The 12,070-nt window shown below is 36.8% G+C and overlaps 1 protein-coding gene across 1 annotated transcript; it reads right to left on the reverse strand.

The window, feature by feature from the left end:
• Window positions 1-6,995: 6,995 nt before the first annotated feature.
• Window positions 6,996-11,076, reverse strand: LOC114071893 (mesoderm induction early response protein 3-like). Its single transcript, XM_027909776.1, has 6 exons — window positions 11,072-11,076; window positions 10,933-10,940; window positions 9,928-10,017; window positions 7,964-8,091; window positions 7,635-7,780; window positions 6,996-7,535 (listed from the first exon to the last, which is right to left on the reverse strand). The coding sequence occupies exons 3-6, from the start codon at window positions 10,015-10,017 to the stop codon at window positions 7,078-7,080; spliced, it is 822 nt and encodes a 273-aa protein (XP_027765577.1). The 5' UTR covers window positions 10,933-10,940; window positions 11,072-11,076; the 3' UTR covers window positions 6,996-7,077.
• Window positions 11,077-12,070: the final 994 nt, after the last annotated feature.

Genomic DNA, 12,070 nt, shown 5'->3' on the forward strand with positions numbered 1-12,070 from the left:
GACCTGGATAAAACAACTGTTTATAATAGTGATGTACATAGTGTTTGTGTAATAGCTCATGGCATGAGTGTTGGTCATCCCTTTGATATAATGCTAGGTATGAGTGGTAGAGATTGGACAAGACTGAGTTTTGTCCACCTCTAAAGCAGGGACTGATGCCTCAGAGCTTTCTAGATTTTTTAACTTTTGTAGATTTTAGAAGTAGTTGTGTAGTAAATGTAGATTTTAATGTAGCTGTATTATAGCCCTTACCCTTTAACATAGCAGTTTACACATACCCAACCCTATTACCCCATTTCATACCAATACCCCTAAATTCTATTAGTGTGTTTAGTCTTGTTTTCAAGGTAGAATTGTAGAAAAACACCTCTGTTTAAGAACATCACACCCTACACCTGGACCAGAAGATATCACACAGACACAGCAACCTTCAAGGCCAGAATTTTGGAGGACCTCCAAGGACGATACGTGCTGTGAAGAAGATGAAGATGAGGAAGAAGGGGTCCCAAATGCCCCCAGATCCAATTCCCAAAAGGACATGCCAGGGGGGCAGAACTGGGCAGAACCAGGGGGTGGACAGATCTGGGATTGGATGGATCTTATTATAAAATCATAGAACCACTGTCTGGGTGCACATGCATCATGTGTATTCCCCTGGGCCTGAAGAATGATTAAAGGACCCACTCTTTTTATCTTATACACTAAATTGGCCTGGAGTCTTTTTCTCCATGGTGTCTTTAGGCTACAAAGCACATAGCTGCTGAAATTCAACATTTCAGTTTTGAATTGCTACCTTTCTTCCATGACATTACCAAGGAAGTCCAGAAGATGGCAGCAAAACACTTTGAGCCAGCAAAGGTTGAGGCTTAGCCTGATGTACTGTGCCATTTCCCTCTATTTCCCTATTTCAGTTTGCAGCATATAATTGCTCAGTTTCTGTTACTGGAAAAATATTTGCAAGGCTTTGAGACAGAAAATTAATTATCCTGCTTGTTTCATTGCTTTGGTGGGTCTGGTTCAAAATGTCAAACTTTTGGCAAGAGTTCAGATCCAAACTTAGGAGTTTGTGCAGTGACTTGAGGTTTGCTTTCTCTCTTCACCCAAAAATCAATTCCCAAATACTAGCTGTTTATGATTTTTTTTAAGCTGGTTTCCTAAGAAAGATATATGCTGTCATGTTCTATCTTGTTTTCCCAAGAACTTTTTACTTCATTGGCAAATTTTAACTAAAATTTCAGATCAGGAGCAGTATTAAAGATACAAGCTTTATGAAAGTAGGTGGCTAAACAGAGAAGGGAGACTGAGAAAGAACAGCGACTAAGGAGCTCATAACATTACTTTTACTAGGTATCTCTTAACAGGTTCTAAACTTGTGTAAAGAGTAATTTGGGGGCCTTTGTCATAATAAAGTACCTTGTTCATAAGAACACCAAGTAAGGCTTGGATGGGTCATAGCATGTAGTCAAGGTTGTGTTAGCATATCATTTTTTTTAATCTCATTCTATGAAGTTGATTGATAAATGTTTTTGTTATCACCCTCCCCACGTTACTTCATTTGCATATGGGCTAATTTATGTAAGCTTACACCTAGGTACCAACACATAATGTAGTTAGTTAATTTTTGAATATCAATTGCTGAATTATTGGTTATTTTGCTAGATTTTTTTGATTCATTTTACAGACAACTGATGGTAGAATGTGGCATCCCACCCCACACACACTTGAGTCCTAAATGCTCATTATTTCTAAATATATTCCTTCTGTTAGGCTTGTTGTAAATCATGCAGACTGCTTCACGGCAGTAAGCAGGCTATACATCTCAAGCTGTAGTTGCTTATGATGCTACAAAGTAGAATTCATGTCTCCTTGTTACCAGGGTCAAGTACTATTTAAAAGTGGACAGAAATGTTAACAGGTTTCAACTCTGGGCTATTGATGTACTCCTATGAAGTGGATCACCTGAGGTACTAACAGTCTTCAGCATCAGTAGACACAGGCAGTTTTGGAAAGGTGACCTCGTGATGGTGTTTGAATTGCTCCTGAATGTAGAATTCAAAGATAGCATTACAAACCCAATTAGTTTTAGATATTTTATTGTTAAAAGAACATGGTATATGCAGAATGTTAAATTTGAGTGAAGGAGAATGCTGCATCACCATTTATAAGCACGATGGAAAATGAAGATCACTGACCAGACTAGAGAACTCTTCCAAGCAATACAACTGAAAGACTGATTTAATTGATGGACCCCCAAGCTCTTGGCTACAATCCATTTTGGTATCTCTGGGACTCACTGGGTGGGGAACATGGTTAGCAAAAATAGGAATGTCATTGTTTATTGGTTTTATACTTTTATTGATTGGTATAGCCGTTGTCCATTGTATGATCATCCGTACTATCTCTCCCCATTCCTCTTTCTTTTCTCCTTCTGTCCACTATGTGAAAGTCACCACCCTTGAAGAAGATTTGGAGAGAGCAACAGAAGAAAAATTTATATTTTAAGTCATGGGGTGATGTGAGGAATTGGATTTTTTAATTGCCTTAAAACATTTCTGCTGGAGCAAGCTGTGCAATCCTCCTACCAGGGGACTGAAGATAAGGCTGAAGGGAGGAAGCCATAGCCCACAAACTGATTTATAGAGGTCCTAGGGGCAAATCTCTAGGTGTGCGATGCTTATCTCCTGTGAGCCAGGCCATGTCAAAGGAGGCCCAGTGTGCACACACCCACCACTACCCCAGAGAAGGCCTCTTAGCAGGGCTGCCTGTGAAGCACCTCCCAAGCCTAAATGACTATACAAAATTCATCACCTCCAGCCTCTGAAAAACAGCATGACTGCAAAAACAGCACTCCCCCCACACAGGGGAAGCACCAGGTTTCTGAGGGTGTTTAAACCCATGGGACTATGTTTTGTGGACTTCTTTCCCCCACCACTCCCCGACAGTTCAAGACATCAGCGACAACCAAGTTCATTGAAGACCTCTGAGTGGTGACTATAAACTCTTACTTTTTGTCTCTTCCCTTCTCTTTTCCCTTTAACTCTCATTCTTTTCTCTCTTTTCCCTTACACAGTTTCTTGGGTGATATCTTTATATTTTTATATTGCCATATTACTATAGATCATCATAACCAAAATGGCTACATACATTTTCCTTTGCAACCAAATTGTTCTAAAATAAATCCTATATATATATATATATATATATATATATATATATATATCTGTAAACACTGATCATCTAGTATCAATTTACTTTAATTCACCCCAAGGGATTTAGTAGAGAAACCCAAAAGTTGCTTCTGCCTTGAGGGGGTGGGCTGTAACAGGTGGGACCTTCAAACATTAGGATAACACATTTAGCAAAGGCCAGCTAGTTATTCAGCACCAGAGGATCTGCCAATTGGGCTGGCCCTGCCCAATCAAAAATTTTACGTACTGTAGAAAGGGATGAAGTTCCTGTACTGCAACTAAAAATATGCTGGGGAAAAGAGCCTGGGTTATTCCTGCATGTACATAGTTGCTGTCTGGGCACAGACACCACCTCCTACACTGTTTCCTCGCCACTGTATTGTATTTCCAGCAGACATCTGGTAAGTTGAAGTCCCTTGCAAGAACAAATGCTAGTGCTTTTGAGATTTCTCCCAACTACTTATAGAATGGTAGTGTGCACTTCAGTAGTACCCAGAGTATCTTAAAATGCGTTCAAGAGGTATTGCTATGTATTTCTGAAAAGAAAGTAGTTAACCAAGCTTTTCATGTATCTGCATTACAAATAAAGAAAGGTTTCCAGACATTTATTTCTGGAATTGTACACCAGGTAATAAAGTACAACCAATACAAAATAATGCTAAAAAAAAAAAATAAAATCAGTGTTTATGTACAAATATTGAAACCAATGGAACAAGAGTGACTTCCTCTTGAACATCTGATATTAAATTCATGTCCCGATTGTCACAAAATTTGTTGTTATGCACAAGGTACTTTGAATAACTGGAATCTGTTTTATTAAGAGGACTATAGCCATACCTTCTGTATTTTACAATTGATAGTATTTTCCTTCTTCCAATGAAAAATAGGAATAAAAAAATAGTAACCTTGTCATTATAAATTACTGTACTTAGTTTTCCCATCTGTAGACAATGTGCTTGTAGTGCTGGGCAAATAGTGTCCCCGTTGGTCAGTTTATACATTTAGTTTACATTCAAAGTTGAAATACTCACCTAAAGACTTTGGTTAAATTAAGTACTATCATTATATTCTACTTGATCTGAAGTTTTCATACATTTTTGATCCTCAGTTTTAAAAGTTAAAAACAGGAAACAATTACACAACTCATTGACCTAATAGTACACAATTTAGTACTTTGACCATGACAAGAGGAAAACTAAACCTTTAAAAACCAAACATGAGAAGATGACACACAAGTAACCAAAGTAAAAGTATTGCTATAATCACAGCACCAAGTTACACTTCTAAATGAATCAGCTATCCTCTTCAGATTTCCTGTACATTAAAAGGATACATTTACCAACACTGCAATCGTCCATTATGGATTTTTGGTTTGTTTGTATGAAGAACAAGTATGGCAGAGGACAAAGAATTCATCACAGTTTGTTATAAGAATTGTGCTTTACCATCAAAGAACCAAGGCAATATAATTTCTTCATATGGTTGCAATTCACTTATCTTCATGCTGCCTTTCAAAATGCAATTCTTTTAATAAACAGTAACAAGTTCTCCATTTTAAATGTTTAAACTGAGAGAAAAATAATTAAGTCCAGCTTCTAAATGAAAAATTCAATAAATAGCTATTTTACATGGATAAACTCATCATGGTACAAATTTATGAATGTCACATCAAGCATGCACAAAAGTGTTACTATACACACAAGTAGTCAGAAAATATTGAAATAGGTATCTAAAAAGATATGAAGAATATTTACAGAATCTTGCAAATTATTGCCTCATTTTAACAAGGAATTAAAAGTAAACAATACCAGCTAGCTAGCCAACAAGCTAAATAAGATCAGCATTTAAAAAAATCTATTAGACTAGCTGGAATTAATTTTTCTCCCATAAATTTCTGAATTTTGGTCAAAAGTCTTTATTAAATAACTAAAGTGTCCATTCAACTTGCTGCCAACTCAAACCTTCGACAAGTCTGTCTACATTAAGAGCCCAGCAATGCATAGATAAATTGAATATATTACTGCATCAGCTAATAAGAATGGGCATGTTCATTTAAATGCAACTGTTATAAGCATTCAGTCATCTTTGTATAATGATTTTTATACAGACCAGTCACTCACTGTAAACCCATAAACTTGAATGTATAACAACAAAGGATTATGACCAGTATTTTACAAAATTACATGAAATGTTTTGATTCATAAAGAAAAGAAACAAGGTACGCAGTTCAGCACAAAACACAGCAACAAGAAGCTGACAACTTGTCTTAAAATGTCAGAGTACAACACAGGGCCAAGGCTACCCATTATTGACTGTGTACTTATTAGAATTACATATTTCAGATGTATAAGTTAAGAACTGATGGCAACATTACTTTTGTCCACTGTGCTAAACTAATTTGTTTTAATACGGTAAATGTGCTATTGCATAAATGCTTCAAAACAATCTTCATTGCAGTGCTGTAAAGAAAACTCCATACACTGCATCCATAACTCAGGATGTCAATGCAGTTCACAGTATGCATAATAAATACCCTCTTCCCTTTCAAATATTAAAGTCACTACTTTTTAATTACTCAGCATAACCTTGAAGCAACTATTGCAAATATCAACAACGCAAGTTTAATCACTTCAATAATCAAAACAAGTTTATGGCAATTAAATTTGTAGTATGAACAGTGCAAGGAAAAAGTATGGAGGGAAAGAGGTAATCCTACTGAAGTAATGGTCTCTCATAAGAATTAGAGCAAACATTTGAAAGACAAACTTCATGGATGGCTAAATTGCACTCAGTGATCAAAATAAAAATATATTGAAGTTAAATAGTTGCTTTTAGGGGAAACATTTTTACTCATCCTTTTCTTCTATTTGACCAAGGTAGCGAAGTGCCATTTTTGAGCCAATGACTTGCCAAAACAAATAAACACAATCCACACTGAAGAAAAACTTTCAAATACATACTTCAAGGTTCTACTATTTCTATATAAACTAGATAGTCTCTCAAAATTGTAACACTTTGAACTGCAGTGCTCTAAACAATCTGTCTTCCAATACGTAGTCTGTTTAGTGGTAAATCCAAAGATGTGCAGACTGTAGCTTTATACATCAGCTGCCTTAGCAAAGTTACACGGGAGCAATAATCTTCAAAGTTGTGGACAAAACCTATCTGAATACAATAGCCTAAAATGTATCTGTTTAAGTCAGTAAGTTTAAAATACACAGATACCTCTGGCAGCGTAATTACTTCTATGTAAGGGAGCCGTGGCCTATAACTTTGCAACAGCCTCCAAGTGTAGGTCTTCATACTTTACTCATGTTAAATCCCTTGTGCTACCTTCCACCAAGATGAAATTGCTGTTTTTTAAACTGAAGTGCTCTAGTTTAGTATCACATAAGAGAAGGTTCCATTTAAAAACATTCTTGTATGTTTGTGCAGTTAAAGAAACTCATCCCTGTCTTTATAAGAAAAAAAAATTAAAATAAAATGCTACATTAAGCAGGGATCAGGAATGGTATGTGTAAACACTGTTATTACACTGCATCCGTTATGGCAAAAGTAACTTTGACTAAAGAGCCACTCCAATCAGTTCAGAACTTCTGTGCTGGTTTTGAAATGGTAGCCTCTCTCTACAGGCTTTAAAAGAAATTTGAAGCAGAGCTTAAAGCTGCACCACAGAGTTCTCTTAGTTCCAAACTCTGCCAAACATTTCCGCATTTATCAACTGAAAAAAGAAATTACTCTTGATAAATCAAGATATAGTTCTATACATAAAAAGACATCACTGATGTCAAAGTTCAAACTTCCAGTGAAAGACTAAGCAAACCTGATAGCTCCCATCAAGTTTACTATTACTGCATAAAATACCCACTGTTTGTTTAGTTTTCCACAGTCATTCTGAGTGAAGGGCTGTATGTTGGTGAAGAGCGTGGGTGTTTATAAAGCCATTTGTCTCATTTGCAGATAGACTGCTGAAGTCAGCCACCGAAACAGCCATTTTGGCACTGGTAATATGGTGTGTGTGGTTCTCAAAGTCCACACCAAGGTTATTTACTGAGACATCATTCATGAAAGATTCTGGGACAGCAATTCCCATTTTCAATCTCTTCGTAGGTCTTTCTGTCTCTTCACTGCACATGTTCATAGGGTTTAACTCTGAGGGATAAAAGCCAGTCTCAAATAAATTAAAACAATCACTTTCACCATTGCTAGGCAAGTTAAGTAATTCTTCTGTTCCAACAGGCACATGATTAACTGCTGCTCGAGGTAAGTTGTCCATAGGAGGGAAGGCATCATCAAGGCAATTCACATCTGAAGTGTGGCAGACTGTAGCTACACTGTTTGTCAATGCTGGAAAAAAAGATGAACATAAAATGTAAATGAAATAGTTATTTATATAGTTACAACAAAAAGTTTGTGGGTTTTGTTTGTTTTTTTTCTTTGATTTACCTGTCAACTCATTGGCAGTGATAGAGTTCAGAATGCTTAGCTGTTGATCAGGAATGCTTTCTGTTCGAGTATTAGATGTTAAGGCTGAAGTATGTACTGCTCCACCAAGGGCTTCTGCTTCATCTACCAAACGATCCATGTAGTCACTTAAAGAATATGGCATTCATAATGAGTTATTTAATAGGAAAACAAGGCCTAAAAATGATGATGGATTTATTTTCAGTTGCCATAGCCACCGCAGCATTGCACTGCAATGACGGGAAGAAAAAACTAATCTTCTACATTTACAATTTGCAACAGAAAACATATTCTGAGGACATTTTACTTACGTAACTCCAGGATGATGGTTATATCTCTTCTTTCCAAATCTTGTTTGCTGAGCAAAGTAATCATAACGTTCTGACTTTTTCCACATGTAATAGAAAGCCACACACTCAGCAACTGTTCTGGTTCTTACCTAAAAGAAGTCAAGAAGAATTGACAAGATAAATGCAAAGCATTATGTTTTGTCATCTCCCTAGTCCCCATATTCCTGCGATATTGTTACTTTTGCTGTTCTAGTATCTGGAACAAACCAATTAAATCAGAAGACCTGAAAAACCCATTTACACTTTCAAATTTCTTTACTGAGAGGGTGCTCAAACACTGGAACAGGCTTCCTAGAGAGGTGGCCAATGGCCCAAGCCTGTCAGTGTTTAAGAGGCATTTGTCCAATGCCCTTAATAACACACTAACTTCTGGTCAGCCCTGAAGTGGTCAGGCAGCTGGACTAGATGATCGTTGTAGGCCCCTTCCAACAGAAATAGTCTATTCTATTCTAAATAATTACTACATCTGTTCTATTGTAAACATTACTGTTGTTTAGGTTTGGGTTATTTTTAAACTAGATTGAAACTGTAACTACATCTGAAGCATTTCAGTTCATAAACTACATAGTAATTTTTTTAACTATGAGAGACAGACTCTCTCAAGATGGAAAACACTGAGTAAAGGAATGACCAAAGAGAAGTGAAGCAGAAAAGATGTTGGGTACTTATAAAATTCTGGTCCATAGTGACATAGATCAACTCATATGCTTTGTTGCACATTGGAAAAACTATTATAAAATTATTTCTTTGTATCTCAGGGGAATTATTGTTTATGGGTAAGGTCCATTTACAATTTGAACCACCCAAATATTTATCGTAGAACAAGTTAAGTCAAGTGTTGAACAGGACTATCAGACTGTTGTTGAACAGCAACCACAACCCTATAAAGTTTACCTGAAATACAACAAAAGCACCAGTCTCCTAAAGAAAAAACTTGTTGTGGTTTAAGCCCCACCAGCAACATGCAAAAAACCCCAATTGTTCACCACCAACCAACTGATGGCCAGTCAGTCCCCAAGCCACAGCAGCCCCCACCCAACAACCTCCACCCCCAAATTTTATTACTGAGTATCATGTCATATGGTATGGAATATTCCTTTGGTCAGTTGGGGTCAGCTGTCCCTCCTCCCAGCTTCTTGTGCGCCCCCAGCCTACTCACTGGCAGGACAGTCTGGGGAGCAGAAAAGGCCTTGACTCTACACAAACCCTGTTCAGCAATAACTAAAACATTAGTGTCTTATCAACACTGTTTCCAGCACAAGTCTAAAGCATAGCCCATACTAGCTACTATGAAGAAAATTAACTCTATCCCAGTCAAAATCAGTACAAAACCTCAAGGTGGTATCAAAACATATAGGAGATGTACAGAAAGTTTGGAAATACCCATAATGACAACTGTACCAAGTGATATACATACTTGGTTAAAAAAAAAAATCCAATTCCTATTCTTCAGCCACAGAGGAATCAAGCAGAAGCAATTCAAATCAAGATTAGAACTCCTTTTTTGGCCAGAAACCTGGATGGTACTGATAGATGACTACACTTTCTGAAAACACAAAGAGCTAAGCCCCTGTAGAATTACACCTTCTGAGTGACAAAATTATTTAAAGATATGTTTTCCCCTCCCACAGCCATGGTATGAAAATAATACACTTCTAGGAGAGGCAGACATTTTATCTAAATTATAATATAAATGCATATATGGAAGCAATATCAACTTAAGTTGATTTCAGAGATAATATATTGACTCATGTTGCAATGCCTAACTTTTCCAATGGCATCAGAGGCAAAATTAGCACAAAAACACCAAGCTGGTTTTAATATGTTGGCTCTTATTTCACTCTTTGCATAGCTTCTGAAAGATGCATTACTTTTACAAATATTCAGTATCTACCAATTCTTCCATTTAACTGTAAAATACTAACCTTATTTTTCTGTATGAGATGAAAGTCTTTTCCATAAATCAGAAGTGCATGTTCAAAGCTTCTGCATTCTTCTTCTGTCCACGCTGTCATCTCTTCTAGACAATTGCAAAAGTAGCATGATAAACTTATTTTTGCTCATTAACCTTTTACAGAGAACAAAATATTTGTGTTGCTAATGCCTGAATACCCAAACACACTCTAAAAAAAAAGTAACAATTCCATTATTTAGATCAATGTTCTTTCCTCTACCGTACAGATATCCTACCTGAAATCTAATATTTCTGTTTATAAAGACTCATAAAAGAGTCTGATTTCTGAAATCTTTTACCCTGGAGGGCAAAGGACATTCAAAAGACTTGATTTATGATTTCTTAAAAAGTTTGTCATCAAAAAAACAAGATTTGATAACATGACTAAGATAACAGTGGGATTATTTTCCTGAATATTCCTTCTTGCCATCAGATGCAATGAACGGTGACTATTGGAAAAAGTGTGAAGGAACCTTTTGGAAGACAGAAGTGAATTTTAGTTTTACAAATTAAAGGAAACAAAACAAAAAACACTGAAAAGGAATAAGAGTTTTAAAACAAAGTAGCTCAAACTATTTGAGTAAGTCAGTTTTGTCTCAAGTATTGTTTCTTCCTTATCTTGATTACGGTTTTGTATCTATATATAATAAAAGAGGGATATTTCAGGCATCTTACATTCATAATAGTGATCTGTTCAGCTGTCATTTAAAGCCAATGGGGGTGGAGAACAAAAAGACAACCAACAAACAGATTTCAAAACATTTCTGGAAGCAGACACTGGAACAAAGGCCTTTCTGCTTCCAGATGAAGGTGATAATCATTCCATTACAAGGCCATTAATTTTGCACTCCTTACTACAGAATTCTCAAGCTCCAAAGAGGAGATCCCCTGTTATGAAATTATCTTGGGAGATGTGGATTTTTAACTCCTATTGAGAATAGCAGTGAACTTCAGCGGGTAGAGTACATCATTGCACAATGGTTACTTTAAGAGACAAGCATTAACAGTATTATCCCCCTTCACCATTTTTAATGAGAGTATAAACCCCATCTGTCTTGGTGCCTGGGAGGGGATGAGTACTAGTCCTTAGGACAGAATTTGGGGCTCTGACACACAATCTCTTCTTGTAAAAGAGTTTTCTGAAACATCGCTTTGATATTCCTTATTGTTCCCTTCAGTTTCACCTTTGATACTTAGCTTTCACAGCACCTAACTCATAAACACTCAAATTCCCCTTGGATCCAGTTCTGAGTAGAGAATATCTGCGAGAATACAAATTTATACCAGGACTCATAGTCTATTTCTGCTTTATGGAGCATGTTAAAATACAGGACAAAGAACTGCCTTTGCTAAATGATACACACTGATTTTTATTTAAAGGAGTAATAAAGTTAGGGACAAACAAGATAGAAGCTTGTTTTCCACTGTTAACTCAAGCAACAGTAGAACCAGTTTAGGGTTGACATAGCACAGTGTTATCATAGTGATGAAGAGTGGGGCTCAGTCATTATCAGCTATTTTTTCCTGATTATGGTATAAATGTCGTCAGATTATAATTGACCATGATCTCAGAAAGGCACTGTAATGTGGGAGAGAACTGCCTTATGGGAGCAAAATCACAACTCCTCCTCCATCCTTCTCCTCAGTGTGTATCATTCTTAAAACAGCAAAGGAAACAGAGGAAAGAAGGAAAGAAAAGATGTAAAATCTGATCCTGCAACCTTTATACAGGTTACAAATTTCTCCAGCAGAAATCTAAATCTGACCAAAAGTCCAATTATACCTAATCTGAGTTATATACCTAATGGGAATTATTGAAAAACACCGGAAGGACAACACAGTCATTGGTCACAGTCAGCACAGTATCATGAGAGGAAAATCCTGCTTGTCAAACTTAATTTCCTTGTAGGACAAGGTTCCCCACCTAGTTGATCGAGGGAAGCCAGTTGATGTCATCTTTTTGGATTTCAGTAAAGCTTTTGATACTGTCTCTCCCAGGATCCTTCTGGACAAACCGTCCAGCCCACAACTGGATAAACACATCATGCAGTGGGTGAGCAACTGGCTCACGGGTCAAACACAGAGGGTAATAGTGAATGGGGTGACATCAGACT

This window comes from Empidonax traillii, unplaced genomic scaffold (genome assembly GCF_003031625.1).
Source record: "Empidonax traillii isolate 1590-97213 ecotype Southwest subspecies unplaced genomic scaffold, ASM303162v1 scaffold2395:size25192, whole genome shotgun sequence".
Lineage (NCBI taxonomy): Eukaryota > Metazoa > Chordata > Aves > Passeriformes > Tyrannidae > Empidonax > Empidonax traillii.